This window comes from Podarcis cretensis, assembly GCF_951804945.1.
Source record: "Podarcis cretensis genome assembly, chromosome: Z".
Classification (NCBI taxonomy): Eukaryota; Metazoa; Chordata; class Lepidosauria; order Squamata; family Lacertidae; genus Podarcis; species Podarcis cretensis.
The window spans coordinates 1,917,298-1,934,672 of record NC_137184.1 but is presented as its reverse complement, the minus strand read 5'-3'; the positions used below and the strand labels follow the sequence as shown (position 1 = coordinate 1,934,672).

The window sequence follows — 17,375 nt, the reverse complement described above, 5'->3', positions numbered from 1 at the left end:
TTTCCTCTCTTTCTAATCTGCAACCCCCTTGGTGTGTTCCTTGAGCCACAGCCCCTCTTCATGCTTTTGCAGTAGAGCTTCTCATGCCATGAATAGCAGGCCCCTGCAGCTTTCCTACCTGGCCCACCAGCCCCTCTTTGGTGCCTTAATTAGTCACTGAACAGAGGAAGGAAGGAATGAAGGCTACCTTCAGGGGCTGGACTAGATGACCCTCAGAGGTCCCTTCCAACTCTACAATTCTGTGATTGTATTAATACACTATTGTATGCTGGAGCCTCTAGACATCTGGGACTTCCAAGGAAATAATTGGGTCGGGGCTGGGGCACGTTCTCCTCGCTCCCCGCCCCTCTTTCTTTTCCCATCTGGGCTTTCCACATCCCTTGCTCTCCCATTTTTGCAACAGGTTAGGAGTGTGGGGGACCAAGCCAGCTTCTGCAAAATGATTCATTAATGATGAATTAAATTCTCGTTTACAAAACCGTAATCCTGCTTGATCATTTTTGTTCAGCCCTCACCTTTTTGCTCTTAAAATTCAGCACACTTAAACTGTTCTGCGAGGGTTTATGAATGTTTAAAAATTGCTTTGTTGGTCCCCGAAGTAATTTGACAAGTCTGTCAGCTATTGATTAAAAAAAAAAAGAAACTACCTGGAATTATTCAAGGATTGGGATGACTTGGGGAATTGGATAGAAAGTGTAAGAGAGCAGGGAGGGGCGTTGTTCCAAATGCGAAAGGAAGTAAGATGTTGGAGAGTAAATATCTTCTAGAAATGCTTTCTGAAAAATCCATTATGGCTGTGAAATTAACTTGAAATGAGATGCTCGTCAAGGGTCTTCTTGAGGGTGAGGTGGAAGGGCAGGTTCTGTTCATGTACTGTCGTCGGAATGGACCCAATGCACAGTTAAAACTATGGCATTTGCTCCCCCAAGAGGCAGTGATGGCCAACAACTTGGATGGCTTTAGGATTGGACCATGGGCCTCATCCTGCAGGCTCTTCTTAGGTTCTTATGACCAGTTCTGAAGAGGCAGCTGCCACCCTTCTGGGCCAAAGGAAGGAGCCCCCTTGTGCTCCTATAAGACAGCTAAGTGACAGGAAAAAGAATGATGGTGATAAAATGATGCGATACAGTAATAGCACGGGTGGAGTTATCTCGGTCAGTGAGGTAGGGAGAACTGACCAGTGAAAGGAGCTGCAGAGAATTCAGGAGCAGACCAAAGGGTTTCTTCCACTGTGCTTAATGGACTTAATGAACTCGCTGCCACAATATATACATTAGTCACTATTTAAGCTTAGATGGCTGTGAAAGGCAGATGAGGCAATATTCACGGAGGATCAGTCTCATTAATTGGCTTCTAGCCATCAAGGCCCAGCTAGTCCAGCATTCTCTTCTCACAGTGGCCAACCAGATGCAAGCAGGATTTGAGCACAATACTAGCACTCTGTCCTCGCATGGTTTTCAGGAGCTGGTGTTCAGAAGCATTGCTGCCTCCAACTTCTTGGTTTAACTCTTGAACCCTGGTTCCTGGGAAGCAGCCTGCAGCGAGGCAAGACACTCACTTTCGCCCCCTGGTTGTGGGCTCCTGGGCCTGGCATTCGGAGGGAGGGGATGCTCTGGCCATCCTGGTGTCTTTGGACTGTGTCTTCCATTGCCATTGGCCATGCTGGCTGCTCAGCTTGGAGAGCCCCAGTTTCCCTGCCCTTTCCGTCTAACCCATCACAGCTCTTTTGCACTTAAGGAGATGATGAGTATCTGGAGCAATTAGCAGATGCAGCCCAGTGCCTATCAACTCCGACTTAATTCAGACATCGCAAAATCCGATCTCCAAGATCAAGAACATTTCATAAGCCTTTGCATGATCCTTCTCTTGCCTCCCTCCCCTCTTTTGCAGGTTCTGCCCTTCCTTTCCAGACTTGCAGCAACCACAAGTTTGCTCAGACATCCAAATGGCACTGCAGGCATGAACTGGAAGTTGCTTGCAAGCCATAGTTTACAAACCAAAGCTCTGGCTTGGTTGCAGCTTCTGGCTGGCAGGTTTGTTTGATTCTGACGAACTTTGGTTATTTGCCTATTCTGCCCTGAACTCTCGGTGTTGGATGCTGGAGTTACCAGTAGCATCTAAAGGTAAAGGTACCCCTGCCCGTACGGGCCAGTCTGGACAGACTCTGGCCAGCGTGACAAGCTGCATCTGGCGAGCCAGCGCAGCACACGGAACACCGTTTACCTTCCCGCTGGTAAGCGGTCCCTATTTATCTACTTGCACCCAGGGGTGCTTTCGAACTGCTAGGTTGGCAGGCGCTGGGACTGAACGACGGAAGCGCACCCCGCCGCGGGGAATCGAACCGCCGACCTGATGATCGGCAAGTCCTAGGCGCTGAGGTTTTACCCACAGCGCCGCCCGCGTCCCAAGCCAGTAGCATCTAGGCACTGTCTAAAGCCACATGTAGGCAGCTTGCCTTTCAGCAAAGTTGCTGCATCGTATCCTCTCAGTTTGTAGTCCTGGCCTAATACTGGCCTCCTCTGCAGGGACGTTGTGAAGATAGTTGCGATAATTCCAGGGCCTACTCTTAACGTGCTGTGTCACAGAACCGCTTGTGTGATGTGTTTGGATATTTGCAAGTTACTTCGGCCTCCTAGAAGCCTTTATCTGTTCAACTGCAATGAGTTTGCCTGTTGTGTTCCTGTGTAATTCTCTGTTCTTCCAACTGTGCCGTCTTCTCCTTGGAGATTCAGCTGTGCCTCTCTTGCATCCAAGTGACAGGTTGAATGCACAGATGCTTCTTAACTTCCCATCCTGAGATGGGGCTACCCTTTGCACCTCTTCACAAGTTGTTCTTGGTTTGCTTCCATCCAGCTGGATGAACTTTTTTCAATGCACGAAGCTGCTGCTGCTGCTGCTTTGGACCTCAGCAGTAGTGTGCCATGGCACTTGGAAGGTTATGGGGCAGTAAATGGAGCATGTGGTCCTCCTTTCACCTCAGCTTCTACCTGATGCTTTGGAGGTGGCAGAGATTGACTTCTGCACCCTGAGCAGGTGTTCTGCCACTGAACTGTGGCCTTCTCCCAACTTTGTGGCTTCTGAGATTTCCTTAGGGCCATGCAGACTTCCCACCGGTCACTTTTTTTGCACCCGCTGAGCTCTATAGCAATGTTTGCAAAGAGGGAAGAGTCACAAAACATCGGTAGGACAGGGAATGGTATGCAGAAGTGGAGCAATGCCTGGAAGGTATGTTGCATTTAGCAAGTGAACAAACACGGAGAGTTTCACACCAAAGGGCCCACGTCTTGTCTTTGGACAGTGGGGTCACCACACACTGCATTGCAAGCCACTTCCTTCGCTTCCTGCTCTTTTGCCTCAGGTGGGATGGCAAAGGACACAGGGTGGGGTGTCTTCTGACCTCTGCTGACATCCACTGAGGTGGATGAGCCGATTCCCCCTCCCCAACCTGGGGGCTCTCTTGCACTGTCTGAAGCGACATTTTTCTGATTTCCCAAATCAAAACATTTTCTTTGCATGCCTGCAAATATTTTATTTTTAAAGCAGAGCAGAGAGGAGAGGAAGTACAATCGGCCCTCTGTGGAGCATCCCTCTCAATCTCAGTTTCCACCTGACTCACTGCGCTGACCTGAGCCCTGCTGAGTCAGGCCAAAGGCCCAAACAACTCAGCATCCTGTTTCCCCGCAGTCGCCAGCCAGGTGATGTGAGCGCAGTAGCCCTCTCCTGCTTTTCTTTCCCCAACAGCTGTTATTTAAAGGTAGACTGCCCCTGAATCTGGAGCTTCCCCATAGCCATCAATAGGCACCAGTAGCCCTCTCTTCCTCCATGCATTTAATTTGATACTAGGGAATTAAATATTTAAAAACTGTCAAATCATAATGTTGTACTACGAGTCAATGGTGCTGTGTTCGATTCTAGACACCTCGCCTCAAAAACGATATTGTTGAGTTGGAAAAGGTTCAGAAAGGGGATGGAGGCACTCCCCTATGAGAAAAGGTTGAAGCCTTTGGTAATTTTTAGATTGAAGAAAAGGCAGGTAAGAGATTACATGATAGACATTCGTAAGACTCTACAGGGCACTACTAGCCAGGGTTTACGAAAGGGGAGAGTTGCACAGTAGTTTATACCTTAGCATTTTAAACCAGAAAGTTATATGGAACTCCCTGCCTATTGATATTAGGCAGGTGCCATCGTTATACTGTTTTCAGACCCTGTCAAAAACTGTTTCGTTTGGGCAAGGCGACCCATGCATGTAAAAACCATTTGTTTTTAAAAATGTTTTTATTTTATCTCTATTTTGGTAGTATTTTGTCTCCTGTTTTTAAAAGTCTTATTTTATTGCTATTTTGTAATGAATATTTTATGGAAACAGCTTAGAAATTTATTATTATTAAACAGTATACAAGGCCTGTGATATAAATAAATAAGGATGTACCCCTCCCACTTCCCCAGTCAAGAAAGACCTGGAAGCTGAGCCTTCTCTGAATCGGAAGTTGGAGGCAGTGATGCCCCTGATTGCCGGAATCTGCAGGCAGGAGAATATTGCTCTTGTGGTTAGATCCTGCTCCCTGGTTTCCCACTGACATCTGGCTGACCACTGTGAGAGCAGGATGCTGGACTAGAGAGGCCACTGGCCTGATCCAACGGGCTCTTCCTGCATTCTTACAGTCCTACTGAACTTAAAAAAAAAAAAAAAAAACAGCCACCCAACCCCACACTTAAATAAATAAATGTGAATTGGGAGGGACAGGGGGACTTGAGAGGCACCCACAAGCATCACACCGGGGACCCCAGAGCAAGTAAGGCAGCTGGTAACCTCAGAAGTGGAGGAGATCCCTGGCAGTTCCTGGGCCATCTTCTCTGATGCTAAAGTATGCAGATCTCATTGATTTGGATACCGTAATCCAGTCGTGGAGGTTTTTTCTGTTTGTCTTAGTATTTGCAGTGCTGGCTTATTGGTGGCCCATAGAAAGAAAGGCCAAGAACTCCCCACCCACCCAAAAAAAAAAAAGGCACGGAAGGTGAGTGAGAGGCTTCGAAGTGGATCCAGCGCATCCCTCTGAAAGTTTGCATTCCAGGCCTTTCCTCTCTCTTCAAAGCGTAACACGTGGGGCGTATTAATACTTCTAGTTGACATGCATGCGCAAGCAGCCGTACCAGTTTAGGAATCGGCAACCCTGCTCCAGACAAGCAGCCTATCAGCATTGAACATGGACCCTTTCTTTCTGGTCCCTCACATCCCCAGTGTGCTCAACCGTTGGGTGGGACATGGCGCCAGGAGACTTGGGGAAGCGCAGGGCACTGGCAATCAAATTAGGAAGGCGAGGGGTGGGTGTGCGAGCTAAGAGCAGACCCCCAAGGTATGAGCGGGCTCTGCCAGCAGACTGGCAGGAAGCTCAGCCTGGAGGCCTGCCGCACAGAGAAATGGCGTAATTAGCTGCTCCTGAGGCCCCTGTGGCCAAAGATGTGCCTGGTTAATTCCAATCAATATGGGGACTTCCAGCTTCCCTCACTTGTGCGACTCAGGGCTTGAGAAACTCTCAGCTCTGCCCACCTTCTGGGCAGGTTGCATTCCCTGCTTCAGCCTCCTTTCAATGCTTAAGAGCAGGGGTAGGCAACCTAAGGCCCGGGGGCTGGATCCGGCCCAATCACCTTCTAAATCCAGCCCGCGGACGGTCCAGAAATCAGTGTGTTATTACATGAGGAGAATGTGTCCTTTTATTTAAAATGCATCTCTGGGTTATTTGTGGGGCATAGGAATTTGTTCATTCCCCCCCCCAAAAAAAAAAAAATAGTCCGGCCACCCACAAGGTCTGAGGGACAGCGGACCGGCCCCCTGTTGAAAATGTTTGCTGACCCTTGCTTAAGAGTGTCAGAAGAGGCCTGTCGGTTTAGGCCAAGGGCTGATCGAGCCCAATGTCCCGCTTCCCACAGTGGTCAAAGATATACTATTATCAGTTGTCATGTTTTGGTATGTTTACACCCCATGTTTCCTACAAGGAGCTCAAGGTAGTGCACACACTGCTCCCCCCTCCTCATTTCACCCCTCCCCAACAACAACAACCCTGTGAGGTAGGCTAGGCTGAGAGACTGCCCCAAGTGTGGATTTGAACCCTGACCTCTCCCACATCCCGGTCCAACACCCTAACCACTACCCCCTCTCCACTGAGCCTCAACCTTCCTTTTCTTCCTGACTTCTCTACAGAGTGCTCTGCGTCCACAACTTCCTGTCCTTGCCCCTGCAATTACAGATGCACAGTAGCACATAGATAACATGCTGCCAAAACGCAACCTTGGAGCAGTTCTCATTCATTGCCTCTATCACAGCGCTTCTGTGGTGGGGTGGCTGCATTTTACCAGCACACAAGTGAGCAGGAGCGCACCTGGAGGAACCTTACTGCAAAAAGAGCCTTATTGTGTCAATGTCGAGATGACCGCAGAGCGGTGGGATGGGGAGAGTCCGAAAGCAAAGGCCTTTCTGCAGCCTCAGTTTTTCCTTTGCAGTTCTAAGAGTCGGTTTCACAAGACACATTTTTGGCTCCTTCTCTCCCCCAAACTTTTGGCACCCCAGCTGTGTTCAAGGCCTGTCAGGCTGAACATTGGCTGAAGCTTCCACCTTGCATGGGAAAAGTGGAGATAAAAATGCTTGTCAGTGCCACATTTGCTCCGTTAAACCCCTGAGAGTTCCCTTCTCCCTGGAAAGATGACAGCAGCCTACTTTGTGTAGTGTCAACCTCTTCCCAGATGTTTCTGCATTGAGTCTGGGGCCCTTCTCCTGCTGTTTTTGCCTCACGTGGTATTCCAGGGTAGACTGCCTCTGAAGAAAGGGGTTCCATTGGGCTGCCATGGCTGATAGACATCACCCTCCAGCCCAGCCTTCAGCCCAGGGGCTGTTGCTTTTCTGAATCGTAACTGCCAAGCCATAAATCCTGTTCATTAGCCTGATTTCACAAGACACATGTAGCGGATGAGTAGCTCTCTGAAAGATCTTCCATGACTCCTGCCCCTCTGCCCTCACCCTTGTCTTCCCGGCAGCCTTGTGGACTAATTTGACTGGAGGCAGGGTGTCTGCATTTCAGCCCTCTAAAGAGATCTCCAAGCATTGTGGATTTTATAGTTCTTCACCGCTGATCTGGAAGCTCGGTTTCTTTAGACGCAAGCCCAAAACTGGACAAACGACAAACCTAGCTGAGATGTATAGCCTCTCTCAATGTCCAGCAGCCCAGACTTAGTGAGCACACGGCAACTGGGAGGTTTGGAACTCTCTGCCTCTTGAGATGAAGCAGGCACTTTCACTGTACCCTTTACAGCACCTGCTAAAAACAGTTTTGTTAGACAAACCTACCCAGGTGTTCAGAAAGTTAATGTTAGCCTCACAGTTAATGCACATCTTAATCTGTTTTTCGTCTATTGTTTTAACTTTTGAAATTTCTGAAGTTATTGCTGTTAATTTTTCTTAGTGGTACTTTTATTGTTTCATCTTTTCATAAACTGCTTTGAGGCTTTTTACAGTCAAGCAGTGTATAAATTGTAGGGACACGGGTGGTGCTGTGGGTTAAACCACTGAACCTAGGGCTTGCCGATCGTAAGGTCGGCGGTTCGAATCCCCGCGATGGGGTGAGCTCCCGTTGCTCGGTCCCTGCTCCTGCCAACCTAGCAGTTCGAAAGCACATCAAAATGCAAGTAAATAAATAGGTATCGCTCTGGCAGGAAGGTAAGCGGTGTTTCCGTGCGCTGCTCTTGTTCGCCAGAAGCGGCTTAGTCATGCTGGCCACATGACCCAGAAGCTGTCTGCGGACAAACGCCGGCTCCCTCGGCCTATAGAGCGAGATGAGCTCTGCAACCCCAGAGTTGTCCGCGACTGGACCTAATGCTCAGAGGTCCCTTTAGCTTTATGTATGTACCTATGTACATAGGGTGGAAGACAGAAGTGCCTGGCGTGCTCTGGTCCACGGGGTCACGAAGAGTCAGACACGACTAAACGACTAAACAACAACAACAACATGTTCATAGGATGCTGGCATTGAATTGGCCCATTCTGGTTTCACATATGTCCCTAGTCCAGGGGCATTCTAAGTTGGTGTGTGCCCCTGTCCTACCTAGAACAGTAACTTTCTTTCTCCAGCTGGCAGCCCCTGTGGAGCGGAGAGCAAGGGGCCCCTAATAGTATCAGAACAAGCCAACTTCTGGGTCAGACCAAAAATCCACATAGTCTAGCCCTCCTCAGAGTGGCCAGCCAAATGCCCATGGAAAGCCTGGCCTGAGGGCAACACCAACTCTCCCCACCTGTGATTCCCAAGGACTGGCATTCAAAGACAGACTGCCTTTGACAGAGGAGGTAGGATCAAGGGGATGAAGCTACTCACCTACAAAGAAAGGTTTTCATTCTGGAGGGCAAGAAAGAGGTGATACGATAGAAGTTGGAAGTACTGTTTTTGGGGGACCGGAGGCGGGCTGGTGTGGAGGACTCCCTGGTCCTAAATGGGGTAACTGTGACCCTGAAGGACCACGTGTGCAGCCTGGGAGTCATTCTGGACTCACAGCTGTCCATGGAGGCACAGGTCAAATCTGTGTCCAGGGCAGCTGTCTATCAGCTCCATCTGGTACGCAGGCTGAGACCCTACCTGCCCACAGACTGTCTCGTCAGAGTGGTGCATGCTCTGGTTATCTCTTTCTTGGATTACTGCAATGCGCTTTATGTGGGGCTACCTTTGAAGGTGACCCGGAAACTACAACTAATCCAGAATGCGGCAGCTAGACTGGTGACTGGGGGCGGCCGCCGAGACCATATAACACCGGTCTTGAAAGACCTACACTGGCTCCCAGTACGTTTCCGAGCACAATTCAAAGTGTTGGTTTGACCTTTAAAGCCCTAAACGGCCTCGGTCCTGTATACCTGAAGGAGCGTCTCCACCCCCATCGTTCTGCCCGGACACTGAGGTCCAGTGCCGAGGGCCTTCTGGCAGTTCCCTCCCTGCAAGAAGCCAAATTACAGGGAACCAGGCAGAGGGCCTTCTCAGTAGTGGCACCCGCCCTGTGGAACGCCCTCCCACCAGATGTCAAAGAGAACAACAACTACCAGAGTTTTAGAAGACATCTGACGGAAGCCCTGTTTAGGGAATCTTTTAATGTTTGATTCATTACTGTACTTTAATATTTTGTTGGAAGCCACCCAGAGTGGCTGGGGAAACCTAGACAGGTGGGCGGGGTATAAATAATAAATTATTATAATATTATTATTATTATTCAGGATGGATAAAAGAAAGTATTTACTCAGCGCATAGTTTAACTATGGAACTCACTTCCAAAGGAGGCAGTGATGGTCACCAAAAGCAACTGGACAGTTTGATGGAGGAGAGGGCTGTCGATGGCTGCAAGCCACAACGGCTTGGAGGCAGCAAGGCTTCTGAATACCAGGTGCGAGAAGGAGGAGAGAGGATTCCTCTTGTGCTCAGGTCATGCCTGCAGGTTTCTCATTGGTTGGCCACCATGAGAAGAGGATGCTGGACTGGATGAGCCCTTGGTCTGATCCAGTAGGCTCTTCTTATGCTCTTATCCACAGGAATACTGGTTTAAACCCCGTGTTCCCACACAGTTGGCAAGTATTAGCATCCATCTTTTGAAAGAGCATGCGGAATTGTTTGCTGTTATGGAGAGAGAGAGGGAGAGGGCAACCAGGTCATTTCACAGCAACCCATGAAGGTCGCAACTAAGCGGTCTCCTGAGACCTGAGCAGGATGCATCCCACCACTTCTTTCTGGTCTCTGGGTTCAGGTAGAGTCATCTATCAAGAGCAAATCTTTGAAGGAAGTCAGAGAGAAGAACGGATGTGTCAGGAGGGGGCTGAGTGATTGATTTGCTGGGAAAGTCTCCAGCCTTTGGAGGGATGGATGTTTCTAGGTTATGACGGATCCCTTTCCTTTTATGAGTAATCATGCAGGATTGGGGAAGGGCTGTTGCAGGCAGGGCAGAGGCTTTGGACCAAAGAATTGCAGAGTTGGTGGGGACCTCAAGGGTCCTCTAGTCAACCCCTTGCAAATGCAGGAATCTGAGCTGAAGGATCCCTGTGATGGTGCTCTGCACATGTCCAGAAGAATGGTCTTATACTTTTAGAAGTAATAACTTCTAATTTAGAAGTAATAACTTCTAATTTAGCCAGCTAGCCCTGGTGATCATCTAATGTTTGCTGGAAGCCAGAGGAGGGAAGGGTTCTCATTGTGCTCAGGTTCTGCTTGAGATTTCCCCACAAGCCCTTGGAGCAGACTGCCTGCAGTCGTGGGCTCTCCTTCCTTGGAGTAATAATAATAATGATAATAATAATTTATTATTTATACCCCGCCCATCTGGCTGGGTTTCCCCAGCCACTCTGGGCGGCTTCCAGCAAAACATTAAAATACAGTAATGCATCAAACATTAAAAGTTTCCCTAAACAGGGCTGCCTTCAGATGTCTTCTAAAAGTCTGGTAGTTGTTCTTCTCTTTGACATCTAGTGGGAGGGCATTCCACAGGGCGGGTGCCACTACCGAGAAGGCCCTCTGCCTGGTTCCCTGTAACCTCACTTCTTTTAGGGTGGGTATTGCCAAAAGGCCCTCCATGCTGGACCTCAGTGTCCGGGCAGAACGATGGGGGTAGAGACGCTCCTTCAGATATACTGGATCGAGGCCATTTAGGGCTTTAAAGGTCAGCACCAACACTTTGAATTGTGCTCAGAAACGTCCTGGAGGTTTTGACACGAAGGTTGGATGGCCACCTTTTAGTGATTTCTTTTCTGTGACTCCTGCATTACAGGGGTTGGACTGGATGACTCTTTGGGGGTCCTAAGTTTACAACTGGATGATCTGGTTGGCCGTTGTGAGAACAGGATCCTGGGTGAGGTGGGCCACGGGCATGATCCAGCAGCCAGGCTCTTCTTCTTCTGGGAGATCTCTTTGGACCACCAATCTGACACCACCTCACCACTTGTCCCAGGCCCTAAACTGCGGGGTCCATGGCACCGCTCCTCCGCGTTCCTCACAGTGCGCAGCGGGTGCTCATTTGCTTGCTCACAAGCGCACGGATGTTGACATTTTCGGCAGCTGTGGCTCCCTTCCCCAGCTACAGAGCAGCCAATCAGCAGCCGCGGGAGCCAGATCAAGCTCAAAGCTCACAGTGTGTGTTTGTGTGTCTCTGCTGCTTTGGCGATGCTGAGCGGGGGCCAGAGGAGGGGAAAGGAGGTGGGATGGGCGAGGAGGGGGGAACCAGGTGGTTGGGAGCAGTGGGAGAGACCCCCCCCCATTCAGTTTTTCCTTTTCTCAAGCTTTTTCGGCACAGAATAGGAGGTGCCCAGCTCGCGCCTGACTTCTCCCGCAGCAGATGTTCCATGCCAGGCCACAGCTGCGAGGCGGTGATGGGGCGGCGATGGAAGTCCCTTTTGGTGAGGCTTGGGGAGGGGAGGGGGGGGACAGGACTGATCTCTGTTCCGGAGAAAGCAGCATCCCCAAAAGCTTAACCCCTTTGCGCCTCTCCTGCAACGGCCTTTTGGAGCGTTGGTAGCTGCCTGCACGGACACTAACAGCAGATATTCCCTGGGGTTTTTCAGGCAGGGGATTTTAGAAATTGGGGCTGGGACCTTCTGTAGGTAAACATGGGCTCTGCCACTGAGCTGTAGCCTTCCATGGAATTTAAGGTATGTTGGTCTTTGCCAGCCCTTCCCCAGACTTGCTGAGAATTGAATTTTTTTTTTTTTTTTTGGGGGGGGGAACCTTCCACACTCAAAGCGTCAGTTCCTGGTGTCTGAGCTGTCAGCCTTTAAACTGTGGGCTCCCTGGGGCCAGGGAGCTATCTCCTTTCCCTTCTGCATGTACAATAGAGAGGCGTCACAATCCAGAATGGTGTAGTGGTTAGCATTTCTGACTAGGACATAGGAGACCAGGGTTCAAATCCATGTTGGGCCATGAAGTTCTCTGGTGTGACCTTGAGCTGGCTTCTCAGCCCAGCCTACCTCACAGGGTGGTTGTGAGAATTAAACTGAGGAGGGAGAGGACCATGTAAGCTGCCTTGAGCTCCTTGGAGGGGAAAAGGTGGGATATAAATGCAGGTAATAATAATGATAATATTTAATGATTGCTCAGTACCCAGTTTAAATAATAGAGTTGATCATCTGATGAAGATGCGTTGCCAAGTTTCACCCTAGGAGAGCCATACTTTAGCCCAACCTAAGAACTTGGGACTTCTATAGATGCAGAACCTTCTTCTACCTCTCCCTCCACACAACACAACATCCCAAGCCTCCATGCTTCTTCCGTTTCCATTGTGTCCCCGCATCAGTTTCTGGATTGTAAATCCCTTTCAGCAGAGACCTGTTCTATACTTTGCAAGCGCCAAGGACATGGATGTGCCATAGGAACCCTTATTATTAAGAAAAGGCAATGGATTGATTTAATTAGCTGGTGCAGTTTGTATCTGGGCACAGCCAATTGTCTGGAAGCAAAAAACGCTATGCTCCCTTCTTCTCTTTTGATGCATGTGGCCTTATTGAAAGGGTTTCCCGTCTGGAAGAGAGATCCAGTGTGGTGTGGTGGTTAGAGCGTTGGATTAGGACCTGGGAGACCAGGGTTCAAATCTCCACTCAGCCGGGAAGCTGACTGTAGGGCCTTGGGGGCCAGTCGCTGCCTCTCAGCCTAACCTACCTCACAGGGTTGCTGTGGGGATTAAATGAGAGGAAGTACCTAACATATAGGGACGCAGTTGGTGCTGTGGGTTAAACCACATAACCTAGGACTTGCCGATCAGAAGGTCGGCGGTTCGAATCCCCGCGATGGTGTGAGCTCCCGTTACTCGGTCCCTGCTCCTGCCAACCTAGCAGTTCAAAAGCACATCAAAGTGCAAGTAGATCAATAGGTACCACTCCGGCGGGAAGGTAAACGGCGTTTCCGTGCGCTGCTCTGGTTCGCCAGAAGCGGCTTAGTCATGCTGGCCACATGACCCGGAAGCAGTATGCCGGCTCCCTAGGCCAATAAAGTGAAATGAGCGCTGCAACCCTAGAGTCGGTCATAACTGAACTTAATGGTCAGGGTTCCCTTTACCTTTACCTTTACCTAACATATGCCAGCTTCAGAAAAAAGGTGGGGTGGAAATGCAATGCAATGCAATACTAGAATAGAATAGAATACAGTGGTGCCCCGCAAGACGAATGCCTCTCAAGACGAAAAACCCGCTAGACGAAAGGGTTTTCTGTTTTGGAGGCGCATCGCAAAACGAATTTCCTATGGGCTTGCTTCGCAAGACGAAAATGTCTTGCGAGTTCCTGCGGGGTTTTTTTTCTCGCCCCCCCTTTTTCTAAGCCACTAAGCCGCTTATCTGCTTATCTGCTAAGCCGATAAGCCGCTAAAAGCCGCTAATAGTGCTAATCCGCTAAGCCGTCAATGGGCTTGCTTCGCAAGACGAAAAAACCGCTAGACGAAGAGACTCGCGGAACGGATTCTTTTCATCTTGGGAGGCACCACTGTCGAATAGAATAGAATAGAATAGAGAAGAGAAGAGAAGAGAAGAGAAGAGAAGAGAAGAGAAGAGAAGAGAATAGACATTTGGGGAATAAGAAAATAGGAACGCAGATGTGATTATGGTACTTGGCGTCTTAATTTTGTGTGTATGGGACCTTCTGCATGCAAAACAGGTGTTCCACCACTGAGCTATGGCTCTTCCATAAAGTTCTGTTCTTGCCGGGTGTTCCCTTCCTCCTTATGGGGTGCCTTCAACTTCCTACATCATCCCTGGAGCCCTAATTTCAAGTTTACAACCCATTCCAATGATCCAAGTGAGGGATGAGGGGGAAACAGATGGTTGTGAAAATATACACTGGCTTTTGTCACTATCTGCAGGGAGGTTTTCATTTATCCTGCATCTTTGCTCTTTTCCAAGACACCCTGAGTATTTGTTTTCTTTTAAACTGCTCTGGGACCTCAACAATGCCCATTCTGTCTGTGCTGCATTGTTGTTGCTGACTTAAAATTATTCCCATCATTGTCCAAAGAAATGAGGGGCGGGAAATGTTCTGGAGCAGCTTCCTTTCCTTGTCTGTGGGCGGGAAAGGATCACACAACAATCTTCAGCAGATTTTCATTCAAACCCAAGAATCTAAAATTATTATCATTATTAATTACCCGCCCTTTATCTTAAGGTCACGGGGCAGGTTGCAGCACTAAAACACAGCATTAGAAACTGTTTAAAACAGCCTACAATCACAAAAAATAAGGTGTGTTCTAAAAAATATGCACTCCTCAAGTGTCAAAAGGCATTTGCGGGAAGCCGAATACTCAAGCTGCCTGACACAACTCTCTCTGGAGGGAGTTCCTACCAGCTGTTGCCGATCCTCTCAAATCTGCCTTTCCTTTCCCTGAATTCCCTGCTTGATCTCGCATGACCGAAGGTCCCATTCAGTCAGCCTTGACCATGAGCCCAAGAAGGTTAGTAGCCTGCAAACATGTTTGCTAGCCCAGTGGAGCGCACACACCTTCCTGCTACCAGAGAGGACGTAGTGCTCTTCCCTTCTCTGTGTGCTCACTCACCTGCACATATGCAATTCTGGGTTACCTGTGGCTACCTGGCTATTGCTTAAATGCACCCTAGTTTGTGACCTGCAAACCCCATACAGCCCCCACCAAGGTGCTCTCTCAAGCCCTTAATACAGTCATACCTCAGGTTACAGCTGCTTCAGGTTGCGTTTTTTTTCAGGTTACTCACCCGCCGAAACCCGGAAGTACCGGAACGGGTTAGTTCCGGCTTTTGGCGGTCTCACATGCGCAGAAGCGCTAAATTGCACTTTGTGCATGCACAGAAGCATCAAATTGCAACCCGTGGGTGCGCAGACGCACTGCTGCGGGTTGTGAATGCTGCGGGTTGCGAACATGCATCCCGCATGGATCACATTCACAACCCGACCATCCACTGTATAGCCAACACGTTTCATTAGATATAGTGGTGTCCAAACTTTTTTTCAAAGAGGGCCAGTTTTGGTGAAGTGAAGGTCTGTGAGAGCCAACCAAAGAGCCAACCAAAGTTGTTGAGCTTTTTTGAGTTAGCAGGCTTCTATTTAATGTGTTAGCAGGCTTCTATTTAAAATCTCTATTCTATTTAAAATCTCTGATCCTCAGAGTCTTGGTTTACAATGGTGCTGATTGCTTGTTGCTCTTCTTTATTGGTTTTTAACCCAATCCTATTGTTTTACCTTGTTTTTTGTTTTTTTTACGCTTGTGAGCTACTTTGGGGACCTGTATGGGTGGTAAGGGCTGTAGATCAGGGAAGGTTGCCGGTTTGAGCCCCGCTAACCTCTCCAGGTGGGGCAGGCAGAGACTCCCTGCCGGAAATCCAGGAGAGCCTGGTGGACAATATTGAGCTACTGCCCATCAGTGTAAACCAGGCTTCCTCAACCTTGGCCCTCCAGATGTTTTTGGCCTACAACTCCCATGATCCATAGCTAGCAGGACCAGTGGTCAGGAATGCTGGGAACTGTAGTCTCAAAACATCTGGAGGACCGAGATTGAGGAAGCCTGGGGTAAACAATACTGAGCAGGATGGGGCCAATGGTCTGACCAGGTACAATGTACGTGTTTTTGTGTTTTGGTATTGTAAACTGACCCTCGGATGATGGGCAGTATAGAAATTTGATAAATAAATAGTGACACAGGTTGTTACATTCCTAAATACAATCCAGGTGTGCTGTTGGTCCAATCCGACACTTCTTTTTTCAAGGGCTATTGTGAAAAGCGGTGCTTGGTCCTTTCCGTGGGGCTGGAAGGGCGTGGCTCTGATCCTCACTGTTCTTGCCTTCCTCTCCCTCCAGATCCCATCTAATGCCCAGGCTGAAGGAATCTCGCTCCCACGAGTCACTGCTCAGTCCAAGTAGCGCTGTGGAGGCCCTGGATCTCAGCATGGAGGAAGAAGTGGTCATTAAGCCTGTTCATAGCAGCATCCTGGGGCAGGATTTCTGCTTCGAGGTAAGGTGCACTCGCTGACATCCAGGAAGGCAGCTGGCCAGATGCCCTGCTTTCGAGGTGGGTGGGTGTGCACTCCTGATAGTTTGATCCCTGTGGGAAGCAGGAGGTTCGACTTGGCGGACCTTTGGCCTGACCCAAGAGGGTTGCTTTTATGTTCATTTTGAGCCATGACAATCACTTATGTATTGCTTGTTTTATCATGGCGCTGGGGGGGTTGTACCCCACTTTCCATCCGAAAAGCCTGCCTGGGCGGCTTGCATAGAATCAGAACAAGACAGTCCCTGCCCTCGCAGACTTGTACATTTCCCTTAAGCAATGGAAGCTCACCCCGTTGTGGGAATTCAAACTGCTGACCTTCCAACTGGCAAGTCCTATGCTCTGTGGTTTAACCCACAGTGCCACCCGCATCCCCGGTTGATGGTCTTACATCAGGAGGAGACAAAATTGAACTGACGTGCTGGAAAACAACCTCATGGGGAGGAACAGCAAAGTTAACCTGACACACCAAATGCATCTGGGCAGGATGGGAGTGGCAGGAATTGTTCTGAGGATCAGCGAGAGTGGGGCTGGAGGGACATCTTGCTGCTGCGCTTTCCCTGCCTTGAGGGCAGAGACATGATCCTCTCACACCAGGGTGAAATTGGGTGCCTGTCTTCGACATGTGCCCTTTGACCCCCAAGACTGAGCTAGGTGGAGAAATGGTCTGACCCGAGGCCATAGCTCAATGTTTGATCATCAGGCTTGCTTGCAGAAGGCCCTGCGTTCAACCACCAGCATCTCCAGGTAGGCTGCTGCTGCCTGTCAGTGCAGGCAGTGTAGGCCTAGATGGGCCAGTGGTCTGATTCAGTATGGTGAAGGACTGTAGAGGGACAGAGAATCTGCTTTGCATATGGAAGGTCCCAGGTTCAAGCCCTGGCATCTCCTTGATTGCGCATGCAACTCCGGGAGGGCGCAGGCAGTCTGACTGTTTGGCTCAAAGTGCGTGTTTGGGGCTGCGTGGGGGGGGGGAGCTTTGTGGTGATGGGAGGGTGCAGTGAGCAGAACTCTTTTCCGAGGTAAGGTCCAGTTGCAGAGCTTTGTCGCACTGCACCTTCCGCTGTCCTCCGAACTTTGCAAAACGCATCCATGCAGATGCCTCTGTTTGCATAATTTATCTGGGTTGCAGAAACTGTGTGCAGGATTTCTGCCTGCTCTTTCCATCCACAAGCTTGCCCTGACTTATGAGGACACACAGCAGCCTCCAGCCTTCCCTCCCATCACTCCCGGCCTCCTGCTGCCCCCTGCCACCTCCAGAGGTGAGCGCATTGCTCCACAGGAAGACAGGAAGTCAAACATTGATCCCTCTGTCTGTTTTGCTTACACTGGCTGCAAGCAATAGCTCTCCAGCGTTTCAGAACAGTCTTT

At 49.5% G+C, this 17,375-nt stretch overlaps 1 protein-coding gene across 9 annotated transcripts in view; it reads left to right on the top strand.

Annotated features, from left to right (window-relative positions):
- Nucleotides 1-17,375, top strand: part of DAB2IP (DAB2 interacting protein) — a 307,079-nt gene that overhangs the window by 227,886 nt on the left and 61,818 nt on the right. For all 9 annotated transcript variants that reach the window (XM_079961957.1, XM_079961955.1, XM_079961959.1 and 6 more), the window contains one exon: nucleotides 15,818-15,971. In XM_079961957.1, the coding sequence (XP_079818083.1) occupies nucleotides 15,818-15,971 (154 nt within the window). The remainder of the gene's footprint in view (nucleotides 1-15,817; nucleotides 15,972-17,375) is intronic.